General features: G+C 43.8%; 1 protein-coding gene across 1 annotated transcript in view; it reads right to left on the bottom strand.

Annotated features, from left to right (window-relative positions):
• LOC146185492 (uncharacterized) overlaps nucleotides 1-17,982 on the bottom strand; it is a 193,783-nt gene extending 175,801 nt beyond the window's left edge. The window contains exon 1 of the mRNA XM_084607840.1: nucleotides 17,736-17,982. Coding sequence (XP_084463966.1) covers nucleotides 17,736-17,982 — 247 coding nt within the window. The remainder of the gene's footprint in view (nucleotides 1-17,735) is intronic.
• Nucleotides 17,983-18,184: the final 202 nt, after the last annotated feature.

Raw genomic sequence — 18,184 nt, 5'->3', positions numbered from 1 at the left:
TGAGCATATGCCTTTAGGTATAAAATGAGGCCAAACTGATTTGCATCGGGTGGTATATAACAAGCAGTCTTTACAGCAACGCCTTGCTCATTATATATTACGCATAAGACACGTACAATTTAGTAACTGTCGCGGACAGTGAACGAACTGTCCAACGTCTCAGTGGAATGAAATAAATATATTAATTTATAGACTGTGCACGAACACGGGATTTGATAGCCTGCTAAACCTACCCGAGGTTTACCTCATCGCCTAATATAATATTTGCGAGAACGATAAAAAAATTCGCCGCGTCGCGGCTCTGAAATGTCCACTTGGCGCAAACCTATCCCAACTTCATGATATGCGATGTTAGAATGTGCCCTGTTTCTGAACTATAGTCAGCGAAAAAAAAATGTTGCGAGGATTATAGTACGTTCGTGCTTAATATCAGATAACGGTTCGAGAAGTCCGGTAAACATAACTGAAGGATATTAGATCGCTTTTGTATTCACATATCTGTCGGAGTATCGGATAAACAAGCACTTCTGAAATACGCCGGCTCAATCGAGCGCAAACTGTTCTAAACAAACAAAAGGAAATAATAATTATCGTTATGAGCAAGAGTTCGATAGCACTATGTGTTCTCCTTGATTGAAGAGGTGAATTTCCAGAACATTAATCAGTGAGAGCTGATTGGCTCTCCGCCTTCCACCGCTGCCACTTGGAAGGCTGTTTTTGGGCAAGTGCAAAATCAGGTCGCGCATTTCTCTGCCACGTGAGAACCTCCTCCCACTATGGTTGCCAAACCCTGGGTCATTCCCCATGATAGCTAATATCCGGCCTCATACTGCTCTCTTCGTATAAGTAAAGAGGGCACTTCCGTCCTTCTGTACACTTTGCCACTCCGCAATCGAGGTATGTATCTGTCAGTCGCTTACAGAGCTCTTTAATATTACCAGTTGAGAAACTTCCCATAGGACATATGTATCAAAAAACGTCGCTTCCGATGGGTAAAAATTTGGTACTTTACGGATTGCAGCGGCACTCGCGGTCGGAAACTGTGTCTACTTTTCAAACTAGCAGATTGTTGATAAATGGGCATTACCGCGCGGAATGAAGTCAGTTGAGAAGATGCAGTAGCAAAAAAAAAAAAAAAAAAATATTAGATGTAACAGCCGTAAACTTTAGGAGGCAAGATAAAAACTAAATAAATAAGAAATGATTTTCAGAAGGCGATGACGGGAACAGCAAATAGCTTTCATTGGCCGCTTGTAGAAGGCGCAGTAACCCATAAGCGCAAGGAAAGCGCTTAGTGTAGATTCAATTTTCGAAACGACAATTCTCAACTGACATGTAAAAGGCGAAATATTAGTACATGGAATTGAGATGTTCACGAGACCCCCCTTCGCGGGATCTGTAGCTAGCTGTCCACCTGTGAGCAGTGGGAGACCGCTATGCTCAGCTCGGAACCGCAAATCCAATTCCTGGCCATCGAGCACGCAACCCAGGTCACCAGAGGCCAAGGGCTCCCGGCCACTTAGAGCGGAAGCCGTTGCATAAGACTTCCTCCTCAACGAAAAAAAAAAAAAAACGTTTATCCGGCTCCCTTTTCTCAACTGACATGATAACCAAGCTCTGCTCGCTTGGCAATATTTTTTCCCTTCCGTGCTATGAGGCCGCTGCCGGTGTGCGGAACTTGACACAATATTTTTGCCACGATTGAACTTACAACGCTAACAAACAAACAAGCAAACAAACAAACAAACAAACAAACAAACAAACAAACAAACAAACAAACAAACAAACAAACAAACAAACAAACAAACCTAAAAAGGAACGGGTACGAAAGCGTAATAAAATAAATATTTTCAAATTTTCGTTGGTTGGTTGGTCTGTGGGGTTTAACGTCCCGAAGCAGCTGAGGCTATGAGGAACGCAGTAGTGGAGGACTCCGGAAATTTCGACCACCTGGGGTTCTTTAACGTGCGCTGACATCGCACAGCGCACGGACGCCTTCTTTTTCGCCTTCATCGAAAAGCTGCCGCCGAGTCCGGGATTCGATCCCGCGTTCTTGGGAACAGTAGTCGAGCGTCGTAACCACTGCGCCACCCGTATTTTCTTTTTTATGGTTGCATGCCTTGTAAAGTAGCCTATGGGCTCTAGCCCTGGAGCCTCCTAAAGAGACTTCTGCCCGCAGCTGTCTCTATTGTAGATGGGAATAGAGAAATTATGCATATAGATAATCAAATAAATTAATTATGCACGTGGCGACTATGCTGGTTTCTTCAGTCTCTTCTCTCCTGTCGACTAGCCCCTTTTAAACGAAGTTACTGATGCCGGCCAACAAGTCAGTCGCTTCACTGAAGTAGTTTTTGTTGGTATGCGCCAGTGCGCTCATTGTACTCTAGTATACTTTCAATCGAAATTTCCTTTTTTGTGTTATTCCGTTCTTCTTTTCCTTTCTATCCCCGAATGTAAAGTTTTTCTGGTGTATTTTATTATTATTTGTGCTGCATTACCAAGACCACATGGTTTCTCCTGAGCACATTAAAAAAAAAAAGAATGATTGATTGACCATTAAAATTAACAATTTCCATGGCCTTTTTCGTTAGCTAGGTAAAGCGGAACCGAGTCCTAATTAATATCTTCGCCTTTCCACCTAAAAGATTCTCTCTTCACCTTTCGGCCAATGCCTATGAAAGTTTAGGTATCTCAACATAAGCACAGTGTGAGGGGGAAGGTTAGTTCGATGTTTTGGCACGCCACGTCAAAGCTTATTTCGTTACGGTAGAATTGCCTATGAATAGTTTTCATTATTTTCGATAATCTGAAAATTAAGTGCACGTCCGCAAGCGGTGTCCATCGCAGGTAAACTATTGAATGTTGCCAATACGGAAGGGGTACCAAGGAAACAGCTACGTGTTCTTGCATGACTAAGCTCCCAAAATGGGACAAAGTTGGGCTAATATGCTAGCTTGGGGGGATAGCTAGGCCGACGCAGCACATAAATAAGTAGACAGCACAGGTAAAAGTTTGACGTTGTGTTATAGTTAGTGGGAGTAACGAAGTCAGTAACGAGGTCTTGCATAGGTCGATGGGAAAGCAGCCAGTATTTGAATGATCACGCGCAGGCGAGGATGTACAGAGACAAGCTTTCCTTGTGTGCCTTGACTGTACACTCTGCGCGTTGCAAGAGCCGCCTAGTGTGAAAAATTGCCAGTATGCCCATTGGTCTTTGAGCGGAAGTGTGTCGAATCATCCCTTCTAATTCTAGACAGGGAAAATACGTTGCACATTGTCATACTGCACAGTAAAGGATGCGGTAGTGGTTCGATACATTACCTCGCCGCCGTAATAGACCATACATGCTGCACTTCATTAATGACAACAGGACAGCGGGCACTATCGCCCCACCGGTCAAGGGTTGTTCAAACTTCGTGGCAAAATATCATGCCCCCAAGCTGATTACGTAAGAGTAGCCGTGTCGCAATCGCGCTAAGCCCCTTGGGGCCCAGGCCGCAGCGACCGCCTTTGTACATGCCCGCGTGGGCCATACGTCAGCGTGAGTAATCGCCGACAGCGATATGAGAGCGTCTCGCGAGGACGACTGCGCCGCATTGTAAGAGCAGCCTGGCTGTTCAGACTGCACAAGATGAGAAGCACTTCATCACGCAGCACATATGTCACCTGCACCCTATATATTCGGCGAGTAGTGAAGATGCTTGCGCTGTGATGTCAAGGATTTCAGTTCATTACAGTGAATAACGACTCTCTTTGAGTGACCGTCTGCAGCGCGACACTAAAGGAGGGGGTGAAACTGCGTTCGGACTTTCTATTCAATGAAATGATCGTTCCAATCACGCAGGCTTTCGTAAGTGTGTTCATTCAGCATCAGCAGAATTGCAGAGCAGGGAATACGCTTCGCACTACACTGGTAAACACTAGTGATATTTGTCGTACACAGTATGTTATGTTTCGAATCTGCACAACTAGAGCTGAAGCTACGTGAATTCGTAGCGAAGATTGTGGTGATTACATTTAGGGGCACTCGACCACAACCTTAGAGTTAGAATGCTAGAAGAAGTCTTCAGCTGTGGCTCACATATATCTATATATATACAGACGATACTATTAAACTACTGCCCCAGAAGTGCATCGTCTTTTAAAGACATAAAAAAAAAGCTAAGATAATACGCGTGGTTCAGTTTGTGACCCTCTAGGGAGCAAAGCTATCAACCGAAATGACCTTACAGAAAGTTTGAGTTCTAAACTTTCATCCGCGTCTTTGTCCAGCCTAATAACCTTAGATTTCTTGGTCGTTCCGTTTCGCTAGCTGTCGTTTATGGTGTTGTAGACATTTAGCCGGGCTGTGAACAAACAACTGCCTTCAAAGGATAACTAGGGCATACAAAGACAAAAAAAAAAAAAGAAAATTTCTTCGTAGTAACGCACAGCTGGTTATTTGTGTAGGTGATAAAAAACATTTGATGTCTTCAAACTTGAACTGTGCTTCGCTCACGGCATTTTTCTTCCCCCGAGACCATCTGGGACCCACAGTAGCCAGAGAAGTGCCTCGACGCGGAAAACTGAGCCATCCGCGTCATTCGAGAAGTATCGATGGACTGAGCTCAACACGACCTGCTTTAATTTTGTTCCAGTTTTATAGTCTTTCAGCTCTCAGAGGGGAGGCAGAGTATGTTATTTTGATTCAGTGAACGAGAAGGGTGGTCGCCGGTGCTGCGTTTTTCACAGAATGAATTCGCACACTGCACGCAAGATACAAAGGAAAAGAAAATGCCGCTGCACTAACCTCTTAAGCTTGAGCGATACTATCAGTGAAGGACATCTCAATTAACCGAGTGATTTCACCGAACTAGTTGCAGAGCGTAGTGTTCCCGCATGACTGACAGTTTTTGATTAAAAAAAGAAAATCCTACAATCTATTGCGAGCCAACTAACGCTATATTGTGATAGAATGGCCTTTCTGTCCTTAAATTAAGCTGGGAACATGATCGTATATACTCCTCTTTGGCATGCTGTAGCCTCGAAGACCGGTACCATCGAAGGGTTTATAACGTCAACCATGTCAAAAACTCCCAGTGAGCGGTTGTTCATAAGTTTTAATCCCTGGCCTAAACTCGATGCTGCGATAAGCCTCCACGGACGTAAATGAAGGAAACAAAACTATCTGGATCGCTGAAGCGGCTGCAATAGTGTAACCACCCAACACAATGGCTGGAAGTCAGGATTACAGGCCCCTGGTTCAGGAACGACCGCTATGACGGGCTATCGCACGTCCGCCCCGCCGAAATCCCACGAGAACGGCTCTCACGTCTTGCGACAGCGACTAATTCTGCAGGACAATGACCATTAGGGAAGATGGGTGCAACCTGCTACGTACGTAACCCATGGTCGCCTAGGCGTGTTTCACTGCCATTGGGTGGTGTGCCCAGTCCCGAAAGGGCTTTCCGTCAATACCTGTATAGACGCTATGGGAAATGAGGTTGTACCACGTCTTGCTCCCGAAGGTGTGCCAATACGTCGGCCCATCAAGGAGTCTTTCAACACTAACGCACTAGTTACGCACAAGGTTATAAAGCTGGTTCACTGCGTGCGCACTGAACCCTTTTTTTCATTAGGTTGATCAGATACGCCCATGCGGCGCGAAGGCGAAAGCATTTGGTGAGTATCGATGGGCATATTGCGTGCATCACGCACACGCTTTATTCCTGAAAGATTACGGCTCTCCTGTGAGAGAGCGCTGCCATGACACTCAATGTCTCTAGCTAATTGTCGATAAAAACGTTTTTTTGTTATCCCTAAGCAAATACACATCAGCGAACACCTGTAGGAAGGCGAAAATCAGAGAAATCAGCCGCCGTTTGCAGGACAGTGAGTTCTAGGTCGCACTGCATAGGGCATACCAAAGAAAAGTGAGCAAGAGGATTGAACATTGATTTAGGCCAAGTCATCGCCTCGTTTAAAACTAGCTGCTACAGCGCTCAAGTAATCTGAGTCTCGCCGGGTAAGCAAGGCAACCTTGCCGACAATATTCAAAATAGTGGCATGACTCTATTCTGCTCTGACACAGCATCGAGCGCTTCATTTCTTTATGAACGTTGATCAGTTGGCAGAAGCAAAACAGCGCGCACTCTGTTATGCATGCAGTGTGTACGCACATGCTCTCAAATTGATCTCCTGAACTTCTACTGATTATGGGAAAAGAAGGGTGGTTAGTGAGAGTCATTCCTTCCTCCAACTGATAAATACAATGTGTTTTTGGGTCCAGTTACAAAGGAAAATATTTTTTCTACCTTAAATATGGTTCGGCATATGGATATTGCGCATCAGTGATAGTATATTGCGTCAAGTGCTTGTTCTTGGTAGGGTATAAAACAAATAACGGCTGGCTGTGATATATTTACGTTTATCCAGTGCAACAGGTCGTAAAAGCAATCACAAAAATCGGATGGACTACTCTATTAAGTGTAGCACTAAGTTTGTAGGATCGTCGAATGCGTGGTGTTTAATGGAACTTTAAGCTATTTATCGAAGCTGCTCTTTCTTTTTTTTTTTTTTTTGCTATATCTCAATCATAAAAACGCAAGCAATGAAAGCGCCCGCGCCAAATGTGCGCTTTGTTCTCGCGCACCTATAATGGTAAGGTATGAAGCTGTTGAAATTGTTAATATGGATGTAATGCAATTGAGCCCCATCCTTTCTGGGCACCGTGAGAATAATAAATACATCAATTATATAATATTATTTGGCGCATATTAAAACGTTAGGCTGGCTAAAATCTGAAAAAAAGTTGCCTCGCACGTTGCTGCAAGGCGGATATGAAGTCCAGGATAAACCAAGTTTCTGTATAACTGAAAGCGTTCCCTTTCATGTGATTATATTACAAATACGTTATTATTAGGTAGCCGCGCTGACTGCGAAGATAGCAAAAATCCCAAGCACGACCAATGTAGATTCGGTGGCTTAGCTGTGTGCACTGCCACCGTCGCATCTAACCCAGCCGTGTCACAGGAGACCATTTGTTTTACCGAAACGAATAAAAAAGTACTTAAGCAATTATTTAGACATCACAATTATGCTCCACCTGGCGAGGTTCTGTGATCAGGCTCCACCTTTCGTGGGCCTCTGCTCCAGTCCGTCAGCTTGGTGGTGGGTGTGTTTAAATAAAGAAACTGGTGTAATGGACGTGTCTGCTGCGACCAGGGCGACCACCCCGTCCGTGTACGTGCATTTTTATTGCTAGATCTGAGAGCTAGAGGTGGGCGAAAGGCTTGTGGTATCGGTTTTATATTTGCGCAGTTGTTTTCTCTCTCTTGTGGAGAAAATCCCACGTTTAGTTATAGTTTTGTAGAGTAAATAAAGTGCACTTTTTCTGAGACACAAATGGGGTACTGCAGAACTGAAGATTGGACGAGTTGGTGATCCATCGTTTAAAAACCAGGGCTTGCGACACAGGCAGAGGATGAGACGAAAGAAACAGATGACAGAGGATGAAACAAAATCTTCTGTTTGCTTTGTCTCGTCCTCTGTCTGTGTCGCTAGCGATGGTTCCTAAACGAAGGACAAATAGGTACGACGGTTGAGGCTTGTACGAAATGTTCAAACCCACTAAACGAATCTGAAATGGTTCTTAGTCCAATAACGTTGGCGAACATATCCACAGACCGAGTATGTTTGTGGTAACATAGTATTTGCTCACTGGAATCCAGCAAAGTACAGCCATGGGACTACAAAGGAAAGCTTTATGTCTTTAACAGAGGATTCCCGCGTAGATTACACAGTAGGCACTTTCTTGCGGTTATGTGTAAACGCATGCGAATAATGAATTCATCCATCTAGAGTAACGACAGAACTTTTTTCATGCCTAATATTTCATGCCTCAGTGTTCGGATATACAAACGGTATACAAGTCTGCTAGGCTCTGAGCATCCGGATTTGTGCCCTGGCACTAAAACCCTAATGTTTTGCTGATAAAGTAGAACCACATATGTATTCTGGCGTTACGCTGAACGCGAATAAGCGGAACTCAACATCTTGATCTTCAAGTAACCAAATGTGTTTTGTCTTAATTTGGATAGAGGTGTCATTTACGTGGTTTATCGAAATGGGGTGCTCGAAGATGATGATAGAATATAGTCTAGTTTAAAAAGACCTGATTAGGTTAAAGGCCATAATGATAGGGACCAATATATTACTTGTGATTCTCTAGAAAAAACTTTGGCGAGTGAAAAGCGTCTCTCATCAATAATTTTGAAGTGGTTTGTGTTTGTTAGACAGAAACTCGGGACGCCTGCTCTACTGAAAAAAAGTGTTAATTAGCTTTATATTACCCAAAGTGACATCGTGGAGGAAATATATAAGACTGTAAAAAATTTTGCCAGTATATTATTATTAAAGGAAATAACCTTTTTGCACGTTCAATTTCTGGCCAAACGATATTCATGCACTAGTCTTACGCTTATGTGTGCTTTTCAGAAGAAAATGTCGACCCATATACCGAGGTCTGGTTAGAAGGTTTAACGTCGCAAAGCGACTTAGGTTATGATCGACACCGTAGCGAAAGGCTCCAGATAATTTCCACTGCCTGGGTTTGTTTGACGCTCACTAACTTCATAATACACGGGTGCCTTGCATTCTGATGGCGCTTGTCTTCCTTCGAAATGGAGCCGCCGCAACCAGGATAGAATCCGGTTTCCCGACTCCGTATTCTGCCGCCTTACCCGCTCAGCCGTCATGACGGGGCGCACACTGCACATTTTTACGGCGAAAGCCTGATTAGTCCTGTTATGCGAAAACTTCTGCTGTGGATGCTGTGAACACTCGTTGGCACCCATTGAAGATGACGTCATAACGCAGACAGGCCACGCAGTCGAATGCCACCAGAGAGTGCGGAGAGGGGTGGCAGTGCCTAAGCAGTGATTACCACTTCCTCGTTCTACATCCCTGACTGATCTCTCAGTTCAGTTCAGTTCAGTCGTTCAGTCGTGTCCGACTCTTCGTGACCCTATGGACCATATCACGCCACGCTTTCCGGTCTCTCACTATCTTCCTAACATCACATAACTTCATCTGCAGCGCTTAGAGGATGCCATCTAACCACCGCGTTGGCTGCCTACCTCTTCTCCGGTGACCCTCAACCTTTCTCTACGTGGCGTCAAATTTCCCGGCATTAGTACAAACATTGTGACGCAACTGCTCCTTGCACAGCGTTCTGTGCGGAAACAGGCGATTTTCTGTAACATACCATTTATCGGCAGACCAAGGTGGATGTTAGCTTGAGAAAGATTCGAACCGACGATAGATGTACCTCTAAATGAAGCGCCCTCACGCCTTCAAACTGAGGTTTCGACGATTAGGGCTCCCGGAAGCAGCGCGGAGCATGTCGGTCTACGTCCAGTACGCGAACACATATATCGAATATAATACGAGAAGAAAGAAATATACATCTCGAAAACCTCACTCAACAACATTCCCTTTTTTGACTATGAAGCTTTCGCATTCCTGCACGCCTGTAGCTTTAAGTGTCTCTGCTGAATTTTCGCTGTTTAATTTCTATATATTGCTATGTCTAATTTATGGAGAGTCGGAGAGCACGGAGTGGATTGGAAATATAAATGCACGGGGTTGTCGATATACGACTTATAAGTGCACATATCCCACTGCCTCTTATACCCACACTAAAGAAGTAGTTCTCACTGCTGCTTTATGTTTTACGTTCGCATAAATACTGTTAAAACTCCCCCTTGGACATATTTATGAACACATGTTATATGTAAGAAGGAATAAAAGTAAGTCTTGCGCTTTTTATATGCACTCAATCTTTGTCATAAGCAATGCGACCTCATATTTTGACATCAATTTACATCAAAATGACTAGCATTTGCTCGTCAGTACTACTTGTAGCTGTGTACGCATTCAAACTGGGGGTACGTTTCTTGATGTGGCTTGTAATATAAATGTAAGCTTGAAGGATCTTTAATGCCAAATCTAAATTACTCTCTTCGTAAGCTCACCGCAGGTAGGTTCAGGTTCCATCGCTCATTATGAAGATCCGATATCAATAATACCTGAAATAATGCAGTGCAATTGTAATTGATCTCAATAGTCTGAGAAGACGTTTTGCTCTATAGTCATGCGTTACTCATGTGGCTTTCTACTGCATATACTATAAATATCCTGACAATAAAAGAGCAAAAGAAAAACAATGAAGAAAATGGAGCCTAGACAACACAAGAACAACAACAACAGCAACAACAACAAAAAGGCCTGGGTCCGTTCGTATTCTCCTTAAGTCTGAAAAGTGCTAGCTTGCAAACGGAGAACAGTGCAAGTTTGTCTGCTTCTCCAACTAAGTCTTCTACTCCATTTACAAGATAGCGGTTTTCGAGCATAACATGAAAAGAAGAGAAAAACAAAAAAAGAATGAAATGAAAGCCAGAAAGCACGAAGGCAGCCTCCAGCTCTTCTTCAAATGGAATGTATTATTTAGACGTAGCTACCCTGCGATTAGCCTAATGCGCAAGACGCAAGGGCCGGAAGTCGTTAGAATATTTCCTTACGCGACTAGATCCACATACGGTTTGGTAAAGTTCAGGATAAATCACATGTTTTAGCGGGAAAATAGAAGCAAAGGTATATTCCAGTGTAACCAGGAACACGAGTAAGCGGAAATTAACATTTCGTTATTTAGGTAAAAAAAGAAAAGATTTGTTGTGTTAATTTGAGTACAGCTGTGATTTTTGTTGGTACAAGAAATAGTGTTCGGAACATAATTTCAGTTGTTATTCAGACATTAAGGTGCCTGTTTACGTGATCGGCGTAAAGGTGAGAATAAAACATTCGATTCCATTGGATACTTCGGTGAGTAAAAAAAAAAAAAAAAAGAAAGCTTCCCTCATATTGAATTTCAAGTAGCTTTATTTCTGTTCGACACGACCTTGGAAAGACTATGAAAACATATTGACTTCATACATGTATATATTCAATAATAGGACGTTGTTAAGGGTCAATTTGCGACTGCTAGACAATTTTGTCTTTAAAAGTAACTAAAAGAAGAAGGTTTCTGGAATGTTCTCGTTCGATGTACTGTTCATGCAGGAGTCGTACACCCTCTATGTGTGTTGCGCAGAGAAAGCTGTTGGTTGAGAAAGCAGAACGACTGAAAGAAAGCAAACAGAAAGAAAGATTGAAAGAAAACAAACAAGCAAGAAAGGCTCCTTTAAGTCGAAACATTTCCACATAATCACTTGCAGTGTCCTTTTGCAATCTTTTAGCCATTTTGAGCAGACGAGCTGGAAACTTCGCTTTTTTTTATATATTATATCATATCGCATTCCATCTCACCGTTTTCATGTGATTTCCCGCCAAGAACGCTGTACGCCTTTGTTAGGCACACAATTTAACCGCACCGCTCCTGACCGCAGGCAGATCAAGGCTGTTCTCGCACTGCAAATTTCACTCCCGAGTCCATTGGTTTCGCAACAAAGTTCCCCAGGTCCGTTTCAGTTTCGATCAGAATAATCAATTGTTCCTGCTTCTCGAAATGTTGCAATCCAATTTTAGGCAAGCGCGCCCTGCACCTGACAGCTAATTTACAAGAAATAACTGAGAACTTCCTTGGGGGCTGGTTTTCTCGGACAACATCACCGCGACGTCTTGTCTAGCGAGAAAGTGCGTTTTTCGCCGGCTACCTTGAGCCGTAAAATTGGTTCCCCATTTAGAAAGGCTGACCTTTTGACTACAAATTCTCTTTCAGCAGTTTCGCACTGTAGGCTTACTCTAGCGAGAAATCTAAAAACGTTTCTTATTCATTCGGCTGTTCTCTTGCTCTATTTTTTTTTTTTCAATTAGTATGCGTTCGCCCAGTCTTGAATTCTGCGCCGTTGATTTCATCATATCATGGGGCCTTCGCATTCATGCAATCTATTTCCTAAATGCTTGATGAAATACTCCCGTCATAATGAGATAATGTTTGTGCTAGCTTGCCAATTTGAGTATTTTTAGCGTTAGGCCCATTTTTCGGCAGCCTGCTCGCGCATACAGGAAACATACATTTACGATGTGTGTGTCTCGGCAGACGAAAAAAAAAAAAAAACTAATTCCCACAGACTGCTGGAAAATTGCATCAGACGTTTTAGACATGCCTTCATTTTACCGTAATAGGTTCTCTATTTTGTTTCAGCATGCACCACTCTATGGGAAACTTATCCAGAGATCTCGCATTGCATTCAGCAGAAAAAGAAAGTCAGATGCAATTCTACCAGATGCAATCCGCCCCCACGCTAACTGGTTGTTAGCGTGGGGGCGGATTGCATCTGGTAGAAAGGCAATGTTGAAAACAAAGAACCCGCATTTTTGACCGCTGGGACCGCTCACTGGAAATGGGATATGAAATGGAGTCGGCCACTGCCATATCTCTTCTCGTAGTGAAGTTGCCCACCCTGACTTTCTTTTTTTTTTGTTTTTGACTAAAACAGCGGACTGCTTTTGCCACCATGTCAATAGAAGATGCCGGGCTCGTCATGTGTGTGCGTTAATCCAGTTGGTGCTGCTCGAGTAATAATAATGAAAAAAAAAAAAAAAAAAGAACCAAAGTGATGCCCCAGAAGCGTTGTTGCGTCAAGAACTGCACAAAACTTATGCACAAGTTCTCAGTGGATGCGGTACAGTTTCATCCCACATCACCAGTTAAACTGGTATTGCGCATCTGAGGAGAACATTGCGCCCTTCGTGTTTCTTGCAGTTTCCGAAAAAAATGTAATCTGTTTCCATCACCGTGATAAATGTGACCGTGTTTACCAATGTCGTGTTATGTCTGCATAACATATACCCATGCAAGAACGGAAGACGCGGTTTGTTGTTCGGATGCGTTATTAAACTCGAACTAGCATCGGTTGTGTTAGGTTTTTATTGGGAGCAAAAGGGTGCTCAGTACACACTTCTTCCAACGTTTGGCCCAAGCCGTTACGCTACATTCATCACAACACTGGAAGGAGCTACCGAGGATGGCGTTCCTACACCGAAGAGACATGTACTTCCTACGATCCGATGCACTGATTGTGTATACTTGGGATGCGCTTCAGAATATGCAACCCGTAAGTTGTTTTTTAGTGTGATATCTTTGGTTAAGTAGACAGTCCCTGTAAAAAATGTGTCTATTGAACTTTGTCTGTGAAACACCCCGCTCTCTGCATGCATTTTAGAGTTTCTGAGGTGTTCGTGCTTAGGCATGCTCGAAGGTTTTCAGAACAGCTGTTATTGCGCAACCAAAGGTGACCAGAAGAGAATCAGAATCGAATGCGAGGCAGGGAAGGAGACTGAAGAGAATTGGGTTGAAGGGAACAGCCGTCGACTGGACAGATAGCGCCCTCAAAGTGACATTCGAGACTGCAGAGTTGATTCAGTTCTACCCGTCTGCGTCGCCTAGAGGCAGCTGACTAAAAGCAATACACGGCACCGGCCGACGGCTGATACACCTAGCAATCGCTGACATTGTGTTTAACTCATCGTTTTTGCGCTTTTAATTTTACATATGACGTAATGGTGTTTGTGATACCTCGGAATATAAAGCGCATGGGAAATTAGCGTTGTGAACATTTTATATCAGTTGACTCCGTCCTTTCTTGACCTTTCATTAAGGAGTAGCAAATATCATAATTCAGACCTGTTCTCCTTTTTATATTTTTCTGCCAGTGCTGTGGGGTGGTCCAGGAGAGCAGAGGTACAGCCACCGAGTATGCAGCAGCGCACGGCGCGCTCTTCTCGGTACCACGTTACCTCTATTGTTGCAAAGTTCTAATTAATTATTGTGAAAATAAATCCACAGTTTAGATCAAATTTTTTGAGTGAAAGAGAGTTTCACACAGCTAAAAACAACATATAGCGCGAAAAGTGTAAATATGAGACGGTTAACATGAACTACATGCACACCTCACTGTGTAGATGGTAGCGGTTAGCCGTTCGCAGAGACTCCAACTTCCTCCGCTGGTAACGTTTTGAATTTCCTTGTTTAGAAAGAGTGTTTGCAGCCATCATTAGACCAGCTGACTCTCGAAAATGTCTCATATCAAGCAGACCTGCTACGACCGTCAGAAGATTGAACATGCTTGCAGCAAATTGCACTAAAATGAAGTTGCGCATATAGGACATAATATTGAATGGTCGCATCGCACCTGTCATAGTGCTTGCACGGCTTAAAAAGATCAACAATTTATAGCGGTTATATGAAAAAAGGACTTAGATACGCAAGAACTTTGATTTTTACTTCCGTTCCTCTTTCGGTTCAGGGCTTGTTTTTTGAAGTTAAGATGCCTTAACTTTTTGGGTTTCATGATTAAGCAGCGTAACCAGGCTTAACTATAAGATCGGCGAATCAGTTACTGCATGGTGATTTTACCGTAAGAGCCGCTTATGCACCTTAAGAGGCCAGTGCTGTAGCTGTGAGTTCGGAAACTATTAGGCGTGGATAAAAGTTGACGGATATGACGACATGCGCGAGAGAATGGCAGTTAACACACGCGTGATGTTCGGCTGTGGCGATGACGCAGCGGTCTAATGCAGAGGCCAGTGAAGCTGGTTTCTGCGCGCTACCGAGGGATCAAAACGCACTCGTGACCTTAGGTGTTTTTAGTTTGTCTATGGCACAATTACTGTCAGCGCTTCCACCGTACAAAGGCCACGCACCGGAAAAAAAATTGCGAAATCGGCGAACACGTGTTGTAACGTGTTCGCCGATTTGACTACGATTTGCCAACAACAGCATGAAAGGATTAGACAGACAATGAATGGCAAAATTGGTGACTGGGGCCTCTCGTGTTGTCAGCTGCATCAGTGCGAAAAGAACGATCTTAAAAGTGCACGCCATTCAACCCGGTGCCGAAGGTGAATGCTTTTAGCGCGTAATACAGTGCTATTCTTTGTTTTTTGTTTTTTGGAATAATATTAAGACGTTCCTAAAGTGATGCCATCTCGCTTTTACTGAATGATATCTATCCAAAAGGCGTAAGCTACTAATTTAAGCCAAACCAACCTTTAGCGAATCTTTTCAGTATCGTTATACTTTTTGTTTGATGTATTCGTTTTGAGCCTAATCTGTGTGTTCCGAAAGAAGGATGCGTCGCATGCTAACGAAATCCTACGGAGCGCACACCACACAGTTTTGCAATATAGGTGGCGGCAATCGGTGAATAAGTTCCCCGGTGGAAGAACTTAGTTCAATGCTTGCGTAACACGCTTAGCGATAAGATAGACACATTGCGTATCGTTTCTCGTTTCGAATTTTTCGCTCTACACGATGCAGCATTACAATAAGTTAATAGAAACTACTCAATGTGCATTCTGGAGTTGGTATCGTGGACTGCCAGGGTACATTGCATTGACTGCCGCTATTCCTCCCAGCCACCTTATGAAGGCTACTATGAATGCGAGTCTGTTTGTCTGCTTTTGCTTTGAGAACTGAAGTTTTGCGGTTGTCTCGTCCGTAACGCAATATCAGTATTATAACACTGCATTACTCAATTTCATTTCGCATGTGAAAACACAACCTTTCTCATCATAAGACAGTTGGAAAGTGGTGCGCTATCACTGATGCCCACTGGCGACAGGTATTGCGCATCGCGCCACAAAAAGAATCATGATAATAGGCAGAGACATTCACGAGCAAAGCGTCCAGTGAAATGGATTTGAATTTCATTTTCTCTCGGCAGTCTCTTGATTTATTTTTTCATTAAGATCCATCTTCACTAGCAGTTATAGCTGTGGAATAACGTATAACAGGGTAGACGTCTGAAAAATATTGGCTTATGCTTTATAGGTTTTAACACCCTAAATCGACTCAGGCTATAAAGAACACGGTAGCAAAGAGTTCTGGGTAATTGCGAAAACATGGGATTATTTAAAGTGCACGGACATAGAACAGTACACAGGCGCCTTGCGCTTTGCCACAGCTTTACCATGGAGAGTCGCGCCTTGAATAGGTTGTTTACATTGTATATCTCCTGCCTTATGTAAAAATGGATAGAGCTCAATATGTCTCGTGTCATTGTAAAGACTACAAATCATCTTCAAGTCAGATCGCCTGTGGTGCCCATTGAAGCTGAAGTCTAAAAAGATGTTTCATAGCACCGATTATTCAAAACTAAATAAAATGCCTAACTCATTCATGTTGTAAAAACGTTCCTTAATTGGAGGTGCATCCGTGAGGATTTTTTCGAGTAGTCACGCGTGCTGAGGTTCAGCAGGCTTTCCGAAACGGTTTTGGTTACCGAGGGCGCCTTCACCAGATCCTTACACGTGAAGCACACTGAAGCTATGATGAAAAATTACAGAAAGCAAGAAACGAACATACAGCGAGAAACGAAAACGAAAAGGTTGTGGCAATATCGTACATAGATAAGCTTTCATACCCCGAACAAGAGCGGCTATCGCGCAAATTTTGTGTGCAGTTTTCTAAGCCCCAAATATGAGCCTTCAACTCGGAAAACAAACTTTCCCGGCTTATGAGGATGAGATCCAGCATTTGTCAGTCGTCAACTCTAATGGTTCCTCTAACCATGTGAATAAGGAGCACCAGTCCGGCTTGTCAGGTACTTTTCCTTTCATATTATTTGTGTAAATAATAAAATGAAGATAAAGTTCACTTAAGCAACAATCACAACAAAAAGGGTACGTTAGCTGCTTGAAGGAGTTGCTTGCACGATACATTTTGCATGTGGAAATCATTACGTTGGCGAAAGTGGAAAGCGCTGTTATTCAACAAAAACACGAAATGAACGTCCGGTGAGAGTCGGATGGGCACACGGTCTGACAATACAGAAAGAATGTTATGGTATGGTACGTCCCACTGAGGCTGTGAGAGATGCCGTATTAGAAGATTCGGAAATGTCGACCACCAGGAGTTCTTTAACGTGCACGGAGACCGCAGAGACAGACATAATAGCAAGAATGGGCACAGGGAATCATTTAAATAATCCGTCAATTTTGTGCTTCAAATTTATAGGCTTGTCAAGGAAATTGTAGAGGCGGCTGTGATCGTGCGAACAAGGGCACGGCTATGTATACCAACTATTCATGATAATATTGTGCAAAAAAACTGAAATTCTGGCGTTAGCGGCGAACTGATGGGGCAGGCGTTATGTAGTTAATTCCGCCCTTCTGTTTATTTTCGAACGATGGCGGTAAGTATATGCATCCGCTCTCGCGAATAAAAGTTCATTTGTAGGTCAGTCATTTGCTGTGTTTTCTCAACTTTACGTGGCGCTTTTTTGGTTGGCCTAGAATTAAATATATTCCATACCGCACTGTGCACCGCACATACGAAATCGAAACCAGGTTACATCGAATTATCAGCTTTAATTAGTTCCCATGATGAATGGCTAGCCTGCGTTGAGAGTTAATGTGGCTAACTCCTTTGATATTAGTCCCTGCGGGAGTAAAGGTTGTCTGTCGAGACGACATGGAGGCAACGAAATCATTCCTAAATTAATCGCACATTTAGTTCTTGACTCAGAGTGCTGACAGCAACTCTGGCTAGTGGTGGGCCGAGGTGTGACACCCGTGGCAGTGAATGCATTGCCATACAAAGCCAACGTCTCCTATGGCATTACTGTTATTTTAATGTATAAAGCATCTAAGGGCTGATCTCACGTCGGAAGATATGCTGCATTGATGACATCAATCAGTTATTCGTCTCGGCCTAATGCAATAGCAGTGGAAGAAATATAAGTATAACCTACCGTCCCTACGGGTCCTGGCAAGCCAGCTCGTGGACTGAGGCTCCGTGGGCAGCGGCAGTCCTGCGGCGGCTGCCGGCTGTTGAGGCAGAGGCGCCAGCAGCAGCAACGACACCACCGCGGCCACCAGCACCCACCACTGTCGTCCTGTCCTCCTTACAAGCGCCGGCGAGTGAACGTCCAGCTCAGTTCGGACGGCCGCCACTGTCCACACCGTCCATGTTCGCCGCGGCACCGAAGTGGACGGCATGAGTCAGTGTGAGCTGAGTGCGCACGGCGCTACTAAGCCCGGTTTCTCCGGCGCTTCCATCGGCATGGTTGCCATTTCTCGCAGGAGAAAGGAATGTGGCACCGAAACGTCGTTGCACCGAGAAGCTTGCTCGCTGAAACTACAGGCTCTACGAAGGTTGCTCTTCTGAGGGATGCCAGAGCCACCTTTCAAGCATCAAAAA

Source organism: Amblyomma maculatum, chromosome 6, assembly GCF_055883805.1.
Source record: "Amblyomma maculatum isolate TAMU_Amacu chromosome 6, ASM5588380v1, whole genome shotgun sequence".
Lineage (NCBI taxonomy): Eukaryota > Metazoa > Arthropoda > Arachnida > Ixodida > Ixodidae > Amblyomma > Amblyomma maculatum.
The sequence above is the reverse complement of the archived record's forward strand: the minus strand, read 5'-3'. Positions and strand labels throughout refer to the sequence as shown.